Genomic DNA, 19,993 nt, shown 5'->3' on the forward strand with positions numbered 1-19,993 from the left:
AGAACACCGGAGCAGAGCTTATGACCATTAATGTCGGAAAGAATAATATGTTCGTGGTCGATGCTTCAAAGGTTGTCTATCAACAACATGCACTTTATACTCATCATGATGCAGATGCCCATTTATGGCATTTAAGGTATGGACATCTCCATTTTCAAGGCCTAAAAACACTCTCTGAGAAAAGCATGGTACATGGTTTACCAAGTATAAATCTTTCCAACACCTGTGAGGGATGTGTACTTGGAAAACTAAACCAATTGCCATTCTCTTCTCATTCTTGGAGAGCTAGTAAGCCTCTTGAATTAATCCATGCCGACCTGTGTGGAGAAATGCAAGTAGAGAGTTTGGGTGGTAGTCTTTACTATTTTTTATTGATTGATGATTTTTCACGGATGAGTTGGGTGTATTTTCTAAAAAACAAATCACAAGCTTTTGAAAAGTTTAAGAAGTTTAAAATACTCATAGAAAAGGAATGTGAGCATCAAATTAAAGTTTTAAGAACTGACCGTGGGGGTGAATTTTGTTCAAATGCCTTCAACCAATTTTGTGAAAATAATGGAATTAAAAGGGAACTCACGGTCTCGTACACTCCCCAACACAATGGAGTAGTGGAACGACGAAACCGCACTATTATGGGGATGACAAGGAGCATGTTAAAGGAAAAAGGCTTGCCAAAATGTTATTGGGCAGAAGGGGTTGCTACAGCCGTATATTTGCTCAATCGAGCAACAACCAAAGCCCTTAAAAACCAAACTCCGCATGAAGTTTGGTGTGGTCGCAAACCATCTGTATATCATCTTAGAGTTTTTGGGTGTATATCCTATGGACATGTCCCTGCTCATCAAAGAAAAAAATTAGATGATAGAGCAGAAAAATGTATTTTTATAGGGTATGCACAAGAAAGTAAAGGGTACAGGCTTTATAACCCCATCACAAAAAGGCTTTGTGTTAAAAGAAATGTTGTGTTTTTTGAAAATGATAGGTGGAAGTGGGAAGAAAGCAACGTAATTGAAGGAAATCCATTTCCTATCTACTTTAATGATGACACCCACATGGAGAATATTGATGCTTCACAAAATGGAGATAACATACAAACTCCCATGCAGACTGTACCCACTGATCACATGTCTCAAAACTCTTACAACCCCACAAGTCAAAGCTCCTCTAATATCCAATCACCTAATACCCATCAGTCTTTATCATCCACCACACAACCAATTCTTACTTCTCCAATAAATTCACATTCACAAGACTCCACAAATAATGTTTCATCTTTAATTCCTCACATGACCTTACCCACCAACACAACTTTGTCATCTGTTCAAACTCTTAGCGAACCACCTCGACGACAAACTAAGCCCCCTGCATGGATGCAAGACTATGAAAGTGGCCAGGGACTTTCAGATGATGAGCATCAATATCTTGCTCTTTCAATCTCGGAACCTGCAACCTTTCAGGAGGCTTCCACTAAGATTGAATGGCAAAATGCCATGTTAAAAGAACTTGAAGCCATCGAAAAACACAAAACATGGGAGCTGGTCAACTTGCCATCAGGCGATGAGAATGTGGTTGGTCTAAAGTGGCTTTTTAAGACCAAAATTGGAGCTGATGGAAAAATTTTGAAGCATAAAGCGAGATTGGTGGCAAAAGGGTACTCCCAACAACCGGGGATTGACTACCAGGAGACTTTCGCTCCTGTTGTCCGATTTGAAACTATTCGAGTTGTTATCTCAGTTGCTGCACAACGAGGTTGGAAGCTTCACCAACTCGATGTAAAAACGGCATTCTTAAATGGTGACTTGAGTGAAGAAATCTATGTCAGCCAACCAGAAGGATTTGAAAAGGTTGGTAATGAAGATAAGGTGTATCGCTTGAAAAAAGCTCTGTATGGGCTTAAACAAGCCCCTCGTGCTTGGTATTCTAGAATCGATGGCTATTTTACTCAACATGAATATGCCAGAAGTGAGAATGAACCAACCTTATACATTAAAAAGGAAGGAGGCGAGATTATTTATGTTTGTCTATATGTCGATGACATCATTTATACTAGTTCATCTCCGAAGTTGGTGAAAGAATTTAGGGAAGGAATGGAAAAGGAGTTTGAAATGACTGATATGGGGCTGCTGAAACTGTTCTTGGGTTTGGAGGTAAAACAAACAACAGAAGGTGTATTTATTTCTCAAGAAAAATATGCTAAAGCTCTTGTGAATAAGTTTGGTATGGATGGGTGCAAAGGTGAAGAGACTCCAATGAATGTAAATGAAAAATTATGTCGTGATGATCAAGCTGAAAAAGTTGACGAGGTAATGTTTCGAAGTCTTGTAGGCGGTCTGATTTATTTAACACATACAAGGCCTGATTTGGCTTTCTCAGTCAGTCTTATATCTCGGTTCATGCAAAGTCCATCTAAACTTCATTTTGGAGCTGCTAAAAGAATTGTTAGATATGTTGCTAGTACATCTGATTTTGGGATTTGGTATGCTCAAGGGACTCCTATTCAATTGGTGGGTTACACCGATAGTGACTGGGCAAGCTCAATAGATGACAGAAAAAGTGTTTCTGCAAATGCATTCTCTCTCGGCAGTGGTGTAGTAACTTGGAGTTGTAAGAAACAAAGTACTGTGGCTCTTTCAAGCACCGAAGCCGAGTATGTAGCCGCCTCCGCAGCCACAAGTCAAGCAATATGGTTAAGGAGGGTTCTCAGTGACTTGGGAATAAGTCAAGAAAATCCTACAATCATCTTCTGTGACAATCATTCTGCTATAAATTTGTCACGAAATCCAGTCATGCATGGTCGTTCAAAACATATCGAGATAAAGCATCATTATGTTCGTGATATGGTGTCTCAACAACAAATATCACTGGAGTATTGTGGTACTAACATTCAGCTTGCAGATGTTTTAACAAAGGCTTTGGCTAGAGAAAAGTTTGTTCACTTTAGGAGACTTTTGGGAGTTGAGAAGTTCGAAGCAAGGGGGGATGATGGAAGTGCTTCAAAACTTCCTAAGCAACGTGGCTAAAGAGTCAAGAGTTGAAGAAGTCAAGTAGTGGAGTTGTGGGGCCGTTTCTCATGCAAGTGGAGTTCATGTTTTCCTTATTTTTAGTTAAAGAATAAGTCATGATAGACGTTAGTTGGTTCCTTTTATTTCTGCATTTTAGTTAGTCTCTTTCCATTATTTAAAGGCCCCCCATTACTGTATTTTGACATGAGAAATAAAAAGAAATATCCCTTTCAATTATTATCACTTGCTTGTAGTTTTTCTATATTGTGATATCATTAATACTTTCAGTTAATAGATAACAAATGAATCGATCACTTATGAGTGGTGCACTCAAGAGTGACATAAAGGTGTTATTTTTAGAAGAAAATAGTAGATTATTTGATGTGAATACATCTTCATTTAGAAAGAAAATCCTTTCGTTATGAATAAGATGGAGAACAACTCTTAAAAAAAACAAAACAAAAAACAAATCTGCTTTAATTGAAGGTGCCACAAAAGAGATCAAGGGAGCAAGCAAAGTTAGTCAACGCCTCTGGTGCAGATCTTCCTTGTATGCCAAGTCCTTCTTGAGTCAATGTAAGCAAGCTTATCGTTACCTTCAATCCTTAGCTTAGAATTTACTATGTATTAACCAACTTATAAGATTTTAATAAAAGATTGGCACAAATTATCAGCACGACATACATACGACAAACATAATTGAAACGTTCATTTGAAAATTAAAGTTTATGTGAAAACTATAAAATTTGTGATTTTTATTGTGTAATAATCTAAAAACACATTGTATTAACTTTTAATCACAGTGTGTTTTGATAGCACATGAAAGTCCGAAAATTATTCAAACACACTGATATGAACTTAACAATGTGTTTTCTAAAATAAATTAAAAACACATTGTGTTAAACTCATATCACAATGTGTTTTGACCGGTTGTTTAATTTTCAAAAAAATTTTAGTTTTCAAATAATCACAACTCATAGTTATCATATTCTTTTTATTTTCAAACTAAATATGAGTACTTTTACATTGTCACGTGGCCACATCCTTAAGCCTTGCTTGGTTATTAGAAATCGACACTGAAATTCGACTTCCACAAAGCTCTCGCAAGTAGTTTTTCAATTACGATGCTATGGTTTTATCATTGCCTTGGATTAAATTGGTTATAGTTGTTTATGGGTTGAAGGATATAAAGAACTACTCGTAGTATAATAAAAGTGCAAACTGATTTAAGATGAAATTACATAGAGTTACATAGCAAAATGAAATATTGGGTAATGGTGGACATCATTTCTAGGAGCAGATAGTCGTAGTCTGTTTTTGTGTTATGCTTTTGATTTGATAACACACTTTTAGTATATGCAAGTAAGATCAGATTATGTAAATAGTACAAGCTACAAGCTTTATATGATACCTAAAGTACTTAATTGTTAACTGACTAGCTCTTTGGAATTCATAATCCATACAATGATACAAAACCTTTTCCTTATAAACATGACACCAGGCAGAAATGCAGAATATCATCAATGAGACAGAAAATACTAAAACTAACAATATCAACAATGTATCCTTACACTTTACATGTTATAAGATTAATTCAATTCTCACCTGATAAGCAAAAGATTACTTGTACTTGCAACTAATCTGATCAAGTGGTTTGGTTACTTGCAACTAATCTGATCAAGTGGGTTGGTTACTTTGCAAGTACAAGTAGTTCGTTTGCTTAACAATGTTTATGGTCAGCAATTAGCCTAACAAATGCATGGCAAATCTGTAATGTAGATGAAACTGATTTAGAAAACATAAAGGGTGAGGATTAGATGAAGTTAGAAATAACTTGAGGGGTGAAATTGGAGAGTTATTAACCGTTAGATTAAAATCAATGGTCAAGATTCAATTATTATCTTTGAATCTTGACCATTGATTTTAAATTAATGGTCGAGATCATCCAACTTTACCCCTCAAACCCTTAACTAGAGGGAATCTCAACCCAATCTCCAATGTCATTTTAATCTATGTCTTTATGCGGAGCCCATATACTATTTGCATAATTATAAATGGTTGAAAGATAAAATAATACGGATAATAAAATATTAGCCACGGGTTCCTTGAGATTAATGATATCTTTATTTTTAATTGTTATTTTCAAAGATAACTATCTTCATTTATATTATTTTAACAAAATCTACAATATACTTGGAAGAAAAATAATATAAAAATTAATACGTAATCAATCTGTACATCGCACGGGTATTAAGACTGGTCAAATATAAAATGAAAGGATATAATATTAATTTTAATCTTAATATATACTATAAGACAGTTGAACGACTTATTAACCAATCATATCGCTCAATTTCATCCAATTGATTCTCGCTTATGTCATCATTTAGATTAACTACAATTTAAAATTACTAATAATCATTATCTAGATAAATATTATTATATTAGCATTTATATTCATTTATAGAAAAAATCTCATTAATTTACAATTTTTTTTGTTTTTATCAATAATTTATACTTGTTGCCCTAAGTACTTAATTAATATTTATTTTTAGCCATTAACTTAAGACAACTTTTTAAAATTTACACTCATTTAATTAATTAAAATTTGTTCCCGCATCATGATCAAATTTATATACTTGAATGTCAAGTACAGGATCACAAGTATGTTTATATTTTAATTATTAATTATCTTTCGTAATAATATCATATTATGAGTACATCTGGTTTCAAAATATTTTATGATAGAGAATTTATTATAACATTTGCCTTGTGGAATGACTACGACAAACAATTCCATCAATATGTCTCAGCTAATAATAACCGTGACGAACCTATGATTATTATACTATAATTTGCAAAATATAACACTTAGAACGTATATCTTCAATAAGCTTTTATGACTTAAATATATGAAGATCTAATATTGATAATATCGTAAATCCCGTGTCCAGTGTTAGACACGGGTCTAAAGTCTAGTATCTGCTATAGTAAACGACATGGGAATTTGCGCAATACAACGGCAAAGAACGTGTGAAGTGCTGTGACAAACGTTAAGTTCATATTAAACACTGTATAAGAAAATTATAGCATAAATCTACTCAAAAGAAAGAGTGTGAAAGATGATGTTCTATAAATTCTAAAAAAATAATAGTTAAACCCAAAATTAATTCGAGTTCGAAGAATGTGGTGCATTAACCCCAAAATTTTATTATCATATCATTAATGGTATATGTAATTAATTTGTTAGGGTTATAAGTATGCCTAAACTTAAAGTTTTGATACATACGTTATATATACTCATTTTCTCTTTTAAGGACGGTTGTGAAACTCAGGAATCGGGATCAGATCGTAAAGGGGGGAGTTAGGATTTCTTAAAAATCATATTGGGATCGGATTGATAAATAGTGAGTTTTTTATGTATAAAATAATAATTTTTCAAATTATATGTAAGAAAAAATTAATATTATTAATATATATAAAACTTTAAAATTAAACATAACATAGTTTTTTAACTTAAACATAATTGTCTAGAAACAATAACATAATTCATAAAAACTTTAAGAAAAAAAAAAGTTTAGATACAGCCGAGTCTTAACCGATACAACCGAGTCTTGACTAAGTTGACCCGAGTCTAGAACCCAGACCGAGTATGGCAAACTCGTATGAGCAGTTGACCGATACACGATCCGACTTGGTAAAATCTGTTGTATCGACCGAGTTTCACAACATTGCTTTTAAGTATAACTTTTACTGGTAATGATTCGCACAAGTTAGTAATAACTTGAGGGATAAAGTTAGAAAAATTTCAACATTTAAATTAAAATTAAGGGTCAAAATAATTACCGTACTTTTAAATATTAAGCTTCGAATTTGAATCAAATGTGAAAGATGTGTTCAATTTTACTTTTTAAGTTAAAATAACTTGAAGAGATTTTTACCCCACTTTTACTTATCACATGTGCCATCATCAAATTTTATTACATGCATACTAGTCACAATAAACCTTGACCTTGGGCTTAAATTGGGATGTAAAATTAAATTCTCTCAAATTACCAACCTCCCTACTAATTAGTACATTTGTCTCGATTGATTGGTGAGACTTGAGAGTCATGTCCTGGAAACTATTCTGTCTTTTTTGACACATACTGTTATTATTAATGACTATATACATATATAGATTTTGTATCTATCAAATCACAAACGTTTATCTTTCGACCAAAAAACCTCCCACTTGTACCTTAATCAAACATACAAACTACAAAGTACTTAGAATTATACTGCAACAACATTTCTAGCTACTATGTCATCCCCACAACCATTGTCACAAATCCAGCTGAGAAGTGTCCAAGAGCTTGCTAAGGAAATAAATTTCGGTGACGTCCCTCATCGTTACCTTCAAGAAAATTGGGAACCCACTTTCGTTTCTGAAAGTACTTGGCCTCCGCCCTCTATCCCAGTCATTGACATGAACGATTTTATTACGATAATAGGATCCCATAAGGATGATCATCAACTACGAAACCTCCGCTCTGTATGCCAAGAATGGGGGATGTTTCAAGTTAATTATTAGTTGTCTACTTTCATTTTTCTCAAACACACATTTTATAGTTTGTATACATATATATGAACGTACATATATATAAATATAATTGAATTGCTTTATATATGTGTAGTTGGTGAATCATGGAGTTGACAAATTGTTGGTGGAGAAAATGAAAGAGGAGGTGATAAAGTTTTTCGACATGTCGCTAGAAGAGAAGCTAAGGTACAAGTTGATGGCAGGAGACTATCAAGGTTATGGCCAAAGCATGCTCAATACTCAAGATCAGAAAGTTGACTGGGCTGATCCTTTCTATATGACTACAAATCCTGTTCATAGAAGAAAATCCAACTTACTTCCAGAGTTCCCTCCAATACTCAGGTACCTTTTTTATTATTTTTATTTAAACGGTAAATTTGAGCTAAACAGCTTTGTTTTTTTCATATATACAACTTCAATCGCAGGAAAAAGCATTATGGGAAAATCTTTTTGCTAATCTTAAGAGCATCTTGCTCATTACAGGATTTGAGCTCAAGACTTATAAGTGTCTAGTCCCCCAGTAGTCCAGTACAAATTCATTTATTGACGATTTCTTTTCTAAACTTGATAGACATTGATCTAAAACTAACCTATATAATAGAAATGCTCAAGTATTTACTGTACATAATATCCAAATATTTGAACTCACATATCTGTACATATTTAGAGACTTTATTAATATGATCAATCAAAGTACGTAGTTTAAGTTTTTTTTCCAACAGAGATACGATGGAGAATTACTTGCAAGAACTGCAAAAGCTTGCCATGACTTTGTTGAGTCTAATAGGGCAAGCGGTGGATATTGACAAGAAAGAGATGATAGATTCATTTGATGATGGATTGCAATCAATAAGGATGACTTACTATCCCCCCTGCCCCCAACCTGATCTGGTTATCGGACTTTCTCCTCACTCCGACGCAGCTGGAATTACGATTCTTCTTGAAGTCAACGACGTCGAGGGTTTGCAAGTTAAGAAAGACGGAGTGTGGATCCCCGTGGCTTTCTTCCCGATGCTTTGATTGTAAATGTTGGATACGTTCTTCAGGTAATTAGGCATATATCTTATATATCTTATAATTATAAATTATCCCTCGATGATCTGCACCTTAGGTAAATTCAAGAAAATGACACCGTATTCGCAAGATGGCACCTTCTAATTTCTAATTGGGAGGTGATCCCTACACAATACAATTTTACCATACAAAACAATATGTGCATTAGACAGTTGTACTATACAACTATTTAATATATATATTGTTGTGTATGATAAATTTGTGTTGTGTAGAGATCATTTCTCTTTCTAAATGTTCATTAAATGAACATTAAAAAAAAAGAACTAGTATAAATGAATGAGTTTAAACTATTATTATGCACGCTATATAAAACGTGGGTGTATTTTTAATTCGTTTATGCGAGAGAACGGATGATCACTAACTTAATTTATTAAGTGTCTTGTAGTCAAACATCTTAAAATGGGATTATTTATGTGTATTATTGGAGTATCATATCTATGCGGGCCATCGAGCTATAGTTGTATGTCCTTACCATGTTTGACCAAATTAAAATACATCATACCTCGTACTAGTTTTACATATTGGACGTCTCGAGTTTGAGACATAAGAAAGACATTTAAATGGAATTTTACAAATAAAGTCTTCTAGTAAAGCAAGTTTGAGTCCTGCAAAAGAGGCAATGTTTATCATAATTAAATGTCGTACTTTCGAACGGTTTAGTTGGAGTTTTCTCTTTCTATTCGGTATTGAGAGTGAGAGGCTCTCTAGTGCAGACCCGGTTAAGACAATGTAGGCTAACGAGCAAATGATTTACACCTTTCAAAAAAATACATCAAACATCTTATTTTTTATTATTATTTTTATTTTTTAGTGTTCAATTCAAATGAACAGAGCTAGTTTGTTCCACTTATCGGCACCTTGTTTTTCTTTTTCCTTCTTTTTTTTCTTCGTGAGCTTTATCCCTTCTAGCAGATTGAACCGGGCTTGTTCATATTTGATTTAGGTTATAATTTTCTTTATATAATTAATGGTTCCTTTAGTTATACATATATACATGTACGTTTTACATTAATACTTATTTTGGTATGGAAAATACGAACCTTCAAATACACATACATGAATCCGTTCCCATACTTTGCTAGTTTAAAACTTGCAATAACTATTACGGGATTTGTAGATAATGAGCAATGGTGTGTACAATAGCATTGAGCACAGGGCAACTGTTAATGAAAAAGAAGAAAGGATTTCATTAGCCATGTTCTTCAATCCAAAGCCTGAAGCAGATGTTGGACCTGCAAAGAGCCTACTAAAAAACACAGGAGACCCGCCACTGTATAAAACACTCGTAATGGAACAGTACCTCAAGGATTTCTTTTCCCACAAACTCAATGGAAAAACATTTATCGAGGCAATGAAGATCTAATCACATGGTACGTGAAACCTCGGAAACTTAGATCAAAAATTTTTGTTCCTTGTTAACTATTAATGTTCATGGAAAAATAAATTCATCGAATATGTAATCAGTATGATGTTTACCTTGTCGTGAAGACGCGAACGTTGATCAAAATCTGGAATTCGATTTGTTTATCTATATCTAAAAATGATTTGTGTTGTATTTCTATTTTACAGATCGATTGGAGAAATCAATATAAATTAGTTAAATTGATATGGGCCAAATTTAATCCGAAGGAGATCTGAGTTTTAGAGTTTTTTGAGTGGGTTGAGTTGAACTTTAAACGTATTTTACTCTAATGAGAACTCAAAGAGGTATAGTAATTTAATTGATACGAGAGCAGTACCAGCGTATTGCGGTGGCCGTAGAGTTAGCGGTGGTAAGATGGTGGGGTTGATAGGTCATAAAGTGTGATAAGTCACAGGAGGTGATAAGTCATAAAGTGTGATAGGTCATAGGAGGTGATATGTCATAGAGTGTGATAGCCAAAAGCCTTAACAGTACGGGTTCCGCCCTCGGATTTAAAATTCGTCGAAAATATATCGAATGACATCTCTAATGAAAGAGCATGAAATTTTAAGAACACTCATGTAATTTTTATGATTAATCGATGTACGATTTTTGAGATAAAAGATTTTGAATGAATTATAGGAATAAAATGATTTATGAAGGAGAGAAAACAAAAAATAAGTGGTTGAGATTTGAGGAGATGGAGAAAAATGAAAGTTGAAAGTTGTGGGATATTTATGTATAGTATATCATGCATTATCATGTGTATATTGTTGAAACTGAAAGTTAAAGTTGAAACCTTATTTGCTTTATAATATATGAGGCGTGTTGCGGCGGTTAGATGGTAGGGGTGATAGGTCATAAAGTGTGATAGCCAAATGCTTTAACCGTATGGGTTCCGCCATCGGATTTAAAAATTCGTTGAAAGTATATCGAATGACATCTCTAATGAAATAGCATGAAATTTTAAGAACATCCATATAAATTTTATAATTTATCGATGTACGGTTTGTGAGATAAAAGATTTTGAATGAATTGGAGGAATAAATGATTTATGGAGGAGAGAAAAAAAATATGATTTGTTGAGATTTGAGGAGAAAGAAATGGTATTTGGTAAATATATATTGATAGAAGGAGTATTTTGGGGAAGTAAATGTTAAAAATTAAAATGTTAGACAACGACTTTTTGCTTTATAATATAGTATATATATATATTTTTAATTGATATAAGATTATCTTTATCGGTGATTTATTAGTTTGGTTCACCCAATATAATAATAATACTTCACAAAAGGACAAATTCTTGGCAAACCAACTCACACGATCTGGTCTTCATTTCAAACTAAGATTGAGCCCATGTCCTTGTCACATGTCAACTATCTAGTGGATAGTACCAATATAAGATAACTAGCGTTGTACCTGCGCGATGCAGCAGGGAATAAGAAAAAAACGCCGGTGGTTTGATGGTGGTTTGTGGGGCGGCGACGATGAAAAAGGAAAAAAAAATAAGCCGGCGGCTGTAGATGGTGGTTTTTGGGGCGGTGGTGGATGGTGTTTATGGGGGGAGAAAATCAGAGAAGGGGGGAGGGAGAGAAAATCAAAAATCGGATGAACGTATGTGTGTGTAATGAGCGTGATGGAGAAAAAATAGGGTAGTGTAAATTAGGAGGGCATAAAAGACATTTTAAAGGTAGAGGTTTTAAAAAAGGGGTGGGGTAGTTTGCTTATTAAGGGAGTATAGATAAAGCTATATATATAATTGTATTAATAAAATTATAAAAAAAAAATGTTTTAGGTTGGGTTGTGAATGGGAGCAAAAATTTGAGTTAGATTTGGTTGTATATGTGGAAGAGACAGAAATTAGTTTTTAATTAAAGATTGGGTTGGTTTGGTTCACTAATGTGGATAGTCTAATAGAGAAGCTACTAATTTTTTTATGTTTATTTTATACGAGAGAAAGTACCCACGCATTGCGACAGTAAGATGGTGGGGGTGACAGGTCATAGGAGGTGACAGGTCATAGAGTGTGATAGCCAAATGCCTTAACCGTACGGGCTCTGCCATTGGATTTAAAAATTTGTCGAAAGTATATCGAATGACATTTCTAATGAAAGATCGTGAAATTTTAAGATCACCCATATAATTTATCAATGTACGATTTTTGAGATAAAAGATTTTGAATGTATTAGTGAAATAAAATGATTTATGGAGGAGAGAAAAAAATAAGCAGTTGAGATTTGAGGAGAGAAAAAATGAGTGGTCATGATGTATGTAGATGTATTGTACATTATGCACTAATAGGTGCACATTGTTGAAAAGTTGAAAAGATTTGAAAGGAGCAAATGCTTTATGATGTAGTAGAGATCTGTAACGGTAAAACGGGGTAAAAGGAGATAATTTCTCTCAGACGGAAGCATGCGATGGAGCTTAACGGAGTTAGCCAAAACAGAAGTTATGATAATATTGTAATACAATTCTCATACGGACGAAAACTGAAAAAGCAGCGATCAGCGTTAACTGATAAATGGTTAACATTTTTGGGTCAAGAGCAAGGAGGATAGCTAGATGAAAAGGTGGAAACTTGTACTGTTGTACCCTTGTAGAAGTAGATGCACAAGTTTAACATAAACTTTTGCTGTTAGTATAAAAACTATCGACTTTTATGTCTAGTCAGTAAAGACAATATAATGTAATTGAAAGAGAAAGAATGTGATATTGGTACAAAACTTGATTAATATATACGACGATTATAAATGGTTATAAACTTATAAATTATAATGGTTAACTAGTACTACATTGGAAATTATCTATATCTATATCTATATCTATATCTATATCTATATATACGAGAGCAAGTATCCGTGCATTGCGACAGTAAAATGATGAGGGTTATAGGTCATAAAGTGTGATGGTGATATATCATAGAGTGTCATAGTCAAATGCCTTAGCCGTACGGGCTCCGTTCTCGGATTTAAAAATTCGTCGAAAGTATATCGAATGACATCTCTAATGAAAGAGCATGAAATTTTAAGAACACCCATATAATTTTTATAATTTATCGATGTATGGTTATTGAGATAAAATTTTTTGAAAGAATTAAAGAAATAAAATGATTTATGCAGGAGAGAGAAAGTTGTATGCATTGATGTATGGTATATCATGCATTATCATGTGTACATTGTTAAAATGGAATGTTGAAAGTTGAAAAGTGAATTTGCTTTAAAATAAAGTATAGATTTAGATATATACTATATTATAAAACAAATATTTTTCAACTTTCAACATTCAATTTCAACAATGTATACATAATAATAATAATAATAATAATAATGTACACATACATCAATGTCTACGACTTTCTCTTTCCTCCATAAATCATTTTATTCTTTTAATTTTTTCAAAATCATTTATCTCAAAAACCGTACATCGATAAATTATAAAAATTATATGGGTGCTCTTAAAATTTCATGCTCTTTCATTAGAGATGTAATTCGATATACTTTTGACGAATTTTTAAATCCAAAAGCGGAGCCCGTACGACTAAGGCATTGAGTTATGACACTCTATGATATATCAACTATGACCTATCACCATCGTCATCTCACCGCCACAACACGCAGGTACTTACTCTCGTATATTATGGTAAATGAATAATAAATTGTGATATTCTATGTTACTAATATATCACCACAGCACCACGCAATTGGAAACACTCAATTCAAAGTGGTTTCATATGTTGGTAAATACCAAAAGCACTTTTAGCAACTATGTATAGGACCGATAAATAATACATTAATACATGGTTCCCTAAATGTCACAGAGTATTTATTATTAATAACTTGTTGCATAAAAGACTGGCTGGGATTGTATAGTGACGTTGTAAACCCAAATAACCGGTCACTAAATGTCCACCAAGAATTCTGGAAAAAAAAAGTGTATGCATGCATAGTTGCAAACACAATCCTAAACACTCCCTTACTAGTTGCAGACCACTGAATGGTAGCAAGTGAGAACATTTTCACCCTACTGAAACAAACAAAATAAAAAACATGATTCATCCTCAAAGCCAGTACACTGATGGCATCGTGATATAAAAATGCACCTCCAGCTCAAGTTCCCAAAAGGCATAAGGTTTCAAGATCAAGTACAACTAAACAGGTATGTGATTATTTCTACTAGATCTGATCAACTCATGTTACGGCATTAGTTACAAAAACATCTAATAGCAAATCTTGTGAACACTTAAAGACCACTCTACTTCTTTACCTCCTCATATTCTGCCTCGGGTGTTTGGTTGCCACCTTGTGAACCTCCTCCAGATCCATCACCTCCTGAACCTGAACCACCCTGCATGTGCTGACCTATTTTCGACTGTGCCCTATTTGCAGCATCAATCTTTGCTTGAATCTCAGCAGCATCCTCACCACCAGAGGCTTTCCTCAAATCTGACACGGCCGTTTCAATCTCAGAGACCACATCTGCAGGAAGTTTGTCTCTGTACTCGTTCAAGTTTTTCTCAACGCTGTAAATGGTAGTGTCGGCACTGTTTTTGGCGTCGATAAGTGCTTTCCTTTCAGCATCCTTTTGGGCATGGAGTTCAGCATCCTTGACCATTTTCTCAATCTCATCATCTGAGAGCCCTCCCGAGGACCTAATAGTAATCTGTTGTTCCTTGTTTGTTGCTTTATCTTTGGCTGAAACTGTGACAATACCGTTGGCATCAATGTCGAACGTTACTTCTATCTGAGGCATGCCTCTTGGTGCAGGAGGGATGCCCATAAGTTCAAACTCGCCCAAGAGTTTATTGTCACTTGCCATTTCACGCTCTCCTTGCAGGACCTTGATACCCACCTGAGTTTGGTTGTCTGCTGCCGTTGAAAATACCTGCAAACAGCCATAGCAGTAAGATGTATGCTTGATCAGGTTCATAATATATACTTGGGGTGATGAACTAAACTAGAGGTAGCAAAGTGAGAAAATCTAATAACGGGGTAAAACAGAATTGAGTCAAAAGTCAAAACAGATTACTTTTGGTGTACACTTTAAAAAACTAATGGAATTACTTCCATACTAATGGAATTACTTTGATGGGCAACCTACAACAAAAGGAATGTTCAAGTACTAGCATTTAATACAACGATTAAGAAGCTTTCATTGGATTTCAAAAAGATGATAAACTTAAGTTACCGACTTAGTAGCTTATCAACTCTATCTTTCATATGCGCAGATAAGCAACACACTCAAGTTCATAATCTCATAAGCTGCCAAAATGGAGATCATCAACTTTCTAGAAGTTCAATAATCCCAAAAAAGGCCACGCTAAACCCCAAATAGAAACACACCATGGGTGGCTAGATTGAAGCCTATTTCCTTTCTAAGTAACTTTATAGAGATCAAGCATAACCCAAATTGTGTCTTTCATAAACAAACACGTCACAATATATACACCTTTAAAATTAAAAAGGACAATAATCTCACCTGACTTTTCTTTGTTGGGATTGTGGTATTCCTACCAATGAGCTTGGTGAAAATGCCGCCAAGTGTCTCAATACCAAGAGACAAGGGAGTGACATCAAGCAAAAGCAATTCCTTAACATCTCCACGAAGAATCCCACCCTGAATTGCTGCTCCCATGGCAACCGCTTCATCGGGATTCACCCCTTTGCTTGGGGCCTTCCCAAAGATTTCTGTAACCACCTCCTGAACTTTAGGAACACGTGTCATGCCACCCACAAGAAGAACTTCATCAACATCCTTGGTTGTGATTCCCGCATCCTTGACACAGTTTTTGCATGGGTTCCTGGTTCTCTCAATCAAATGGCTAACCAAAGCCTCAAACTTTGATCTTGTAAGGGTGATGTTCAAATGCTTAGCACCAGAAGCATCAGCTGTGATGAATGGCAGGTTAATATCAGTTTGGGTTGTGGATGACAACTCTATCTTAGCTTTCTCAGCGGCTTCCCTAAGCCTCTGAAGAGCAAGCTTGTCCTTTGACAGGTCTATTCCCTCTGTTCTCTTAAATTCACCAACCAAGAACTCCAACATAGTATTATCAAAATCCTCTCCTCCAAGGAAAGTATCCCCATTTGTTGATTTCACCTACATATACGAAGATATTAATGCCATTTATATATCCATCTAATAAGAAATAGCAGGCTGAGGCTAAAACATCGCATACCTCAAAAACACCATTTGAAATCTCTAATATAGAAACATCAAAAGTTCCACCACCAAGATCAAACACGGCAATAAGACCTTCTTTGTTGTTTAATCCATATGAGAGAGCAGCAGCAGTTGGCTCATTGATAATCCTCTGCACATCGAGTCCAGCAATACGCCCTGCATCTTTCGTTGCTTGCCTTTGAGCATCATTAAAATAAGCGGGCACAGTAATAACAGCTTTATTGATCGTCTTTCCAAGATAAGCTTCAGCAGTTTCCTTCATCTTAGTTAGAATAAATGCACCAATCTGGCTAGGAGAATATTTCTGCCCACCAGCCTCGACCCAGGCATCTCCATTTGGAGCCTTGACAATCTTGTACGGGACCATTCCCATTTCCTTCTGAGTTTGTGGATCGTCATATCTTCGTCCAATCAACCGCTTTGTCCCAAACACGGTGTTGGTAGGGTTAGTTACCGCTTGGCGTTTAGCTGGGGTACCCACGATCAGCTCTCCTTTTTGGTTGAACGCCACAACTGATGGAGTCGTTCGTGATCCTTCGGAATTCTCTATAACTTTTGCAGTCTGCATAACAAAATAATCAAGACTCAGATTAAAAATATGTTACTTAAACTACAGATAACCCCCAAACAGATAAAGTACAGATCTTACCTTTCCTTCCATAACCGCAACACAGGAGTTTGTAGTACCCAAGTCGATACCAATAACTTCATTTCCCAGAGGTCTCGAGCTGCATCATAAATAAAAGATTAGCCAGAATGAAAAAAGACAGAGCATACGTAGACATGTGCAGAATACAGTTACCTGAAAGGCCTGGCAATCATGCCCATCTTGTGACTCGTATATGATCCAGTCCATGATGATTTGGTTCCACTTAACTGCACAAACATTAAAGTGATTACATAAAAAGACTACAATCTGAAAAGTTCACTAGAAAGCAACAACCATTGCATACAAAATGGAAACCGCTAAACCGAAAAAGAATCTAGCAATCAGATAATGCACAAATCACACTCAGCATACCATCGGATTCTTTACAATAAAGCAACGATCAAAAAAACACCCATATATCACCACCAGCCAAAACAAAGCAAATTACAAACGTTCCATGTAAAGCAACGAAACCACGGAGTACTATTTCTTGAGTAGTTTAATAAATCTTCTCTTTAAGTAGTCTTAATGTTTGTGAATAGAGCTAAATAACACAGAAAATAAACAATATGTGGCAAAAATCATTCGAACATATATTCAGTAATCATACAAGCTCAAAACAAACAAATTATCTATTACGCGCATATATAATACAAAAAAATCAATATATAGTCTTATTTTTTGAAATTCAATCATATAAAATTGAAACAAATAGATATCAATAACACATTAACAGAAGTACAATCATGAATTAGAAGGACCTAAAAAGCATGATCACCTAATTTATTTTTTTTATATTTATGTAAAAACATACACGGATTAAATCCTCACAAACTTTAATAATAAAGTAAATAAATAAGTAAATATAAAACAAAATTGATAAAATGTTTACTTTCAGCTGGAGCATATAACAATAACACTTCGATATATATAAAATATATATATATTATATATAACATATCCACACACACACAAACACAGAATTATACAAATGATAAATTAGTATTAGATAGATTGAGGGGGGAAACTGAAAAGACGTACGGATTTGAAGGCGGAAAGAGAAGAAGAAGCGATGTCTCGTCGGCGGAGAGATCTGAGAAGAGCGGCGGTGGCCATTTACAAAGAAAATGAGATGATCGGTGAGGAAGACGATGTGTGTGAATATGAGGGGTTTATCTAGGGTTTTCACCTGAAATGGATTTAGTAGAAAATTATTATGGAAAGAAAATGAAAATAAAAAAGGGTGTGTCGAATTTTCTAGAACCGGGTTTGGGTCGGAGGGCTTGGTCAGTCTACGTGGATGTGGCGTTATCTAGTTTTTTCTTCCCACCTATTCTTTTTCTTTTCTATACTATCTGATATCTATATCTATACTATTATACTATTACTAACACGAAACCTACGTTCAATGTCAAGATTACCCCGAACAATATAAGTGAGCAATCAATTGAAGCGAGAATATGAGATTGGTTTAGATAGGAATGCATTTGATTTGAAATAAAGAAAGGACAATTTCGTACATTCGCATGGTTACATTTCAACATTTTAGGAGAGAAAGTGTTGTTTCGTTTATATAATAGTATAAATTTTATTATTATCTATACTTCTATACTATATTATAAAGCAGATTCCTCCTGTCTAAAATTTTAAGTTTCAACATTTACTTCCCCAAAATGCCCCTTCTATCAATTCTATATTACCAAACACCATTTCTCTCTCTTCAAATCTCAACCAATCATCTTTTTTCTCTCTCCTTCATAAATCGTTTACTCCTCCAATTCATTCAAAATCTTTTATCTCACAAACCGTACATCGATAAATTATAAAAATTATATGGGTGTTTTTAAAATTTCATACTCTTTCATTAGAGATGTCATTCGATATACTTTCGACGAATTTTTAAATCCGAGGGCGGAACCCGTACTGTTAAGGCCTTTGGCTATCACACTTTATGACCTATCATCCCACCATCTCACCGCCGCAACGCGCGAGTTTATACTCTCGTATATATAAATCATTTTGCCCTTTTTGAAAATTTTAGTTCATGATTTGAAGTACCTAAAATACCCCTTTTCTTTATTCACTAATTTAAACATCCTTAGCTAATATACATATAATATCCTTTCTCTCTTTTCAAATCTCAACCAATCATCTTTTTCTCTCTCCTCCCTAAATCATTTATTCCTCCAATTCATTCAAAATATTTTATCTCACTAACCGTACATCGATAAATTATAAAAATTGAATGGGTGTTCTTAAAATTTCATGCTCTTTCATTAGAGATGTCATTCGATATACTTTCGACGAATTTTTAAATCCGAGGGTGGAGCCTTTACGGATAAACATTTGGCTATGACACTCTATGACTTATCATCTCCTATGGCCTATCACTCCTACCATCTCACCGTCGCAATGCGCGGGCACTTTTCATCGTTATCTTATAAAGCATTTGCCCGTTTTTTTAAATTTCAATTAATGATTTGATATACCTAATATACCCCTCTTTTTTATTCACTAATTTAAACATCTCTACCTAATATACATATAATACCCTTAAATCTCATCTACTCTTTTTATTTTCTCGCCTCAAATCTCAACCACTAATATTTTTTTTCTCTCATCCATAAATCATTTTATTTCTCTAATTCATTCAAAATCTTTTATCTCAAAAATCGTATATCGATAAATTATAAAAATTGTATGGGTATTCTTAAAATTTCATGTTCTTTCATTAGAGATGTCATTCGATATACTTTCGACGAATTTTTAAATCCGAGGACAAAACCCGTACGACTAAGGCATTTGGCTATCATACTCTAAGACTTGACCTATCACCCCCATCATCCTACCACCGTAACACGCGAGGACTATTGCTCGTATTACAAAGCAAATTTCCTCTAGATTTTCAACATTGAACTTAAATTTTTAATATTGATTTTAATTATTTTCCCAAAACTTCCCTCCTATCTATTCTATATTTAGCTAAAAAACTATAATACCCTTTCTCTCTACTCAAATCTCAACCAATTTTTTTTTCCCTCTCATCCATAAATCATTTGTTCCTCCAATTCATTCAAAATCTTTTATTTCAAAAACCGTAC

The 19,993-nt window shown here is 34.3% G+C and overlaps 1 protein-coding gene and 1 pseudogene across 1 annotated transcript; one reads left to right on the forward strand and one right to left on the reverse strand.

Moving 5' to 3' along the window:
- The first annotated feature begins 7,305 nt into the window (after nucleotides 1-7,305).
- Nucleotides 7,306-10,021, forward strand: LOC122598955 (annotated as a pseudogene).
- A 4,080-nt stretch (nucleotides 10,022-14,101) lies between these two features.
- On the reverse strand, nucleotides 14,102-18,098 carry LOC122599264 (heat shock 70 kDa protein, mitochondrial). Its single transcript, XM_043771746.1, has 6 exons — nucleotides 17,934-18,098; nucleotides 17,046-17,119; nucleotides 16,893-16,971; nucleotides 16,239-16,805; nucleotides 15,539-16,159; nucleotides 14,102-14,944 (listed from the first exon to the last, which is right to left on the reverse strand). Exons 1-6 carry the CDS (start codon nucleotides 18,006-18,008, stop codon nucleotides 14,315-14,317), a joined length of 2,046 nt encoding a protein of 681 aa, XP_043627681.1. The 5' UTR covers nucleotides 18,009-18,098; the 3' UTR covers nucleotides 14,102-14,314.
- Nucleotides 18,099-19,993: the final 1,895 nt, after the last annotated feature.

The sequence above is a fragment of the Erigeron canadensis genome, chromosome 5 (genome assembly GCF_010389155.1).
Source record: "Erigeron canadensis isolate Cc75 chromosome 5, C_canadensis_v1, whole genome shotgun sequence".
NCBI lineage: Eukaryota > Viridiplantae > Streptophyta > Magnoliopsida > Asterales > Asteraceae > Erigeron > Erigeron canadensis.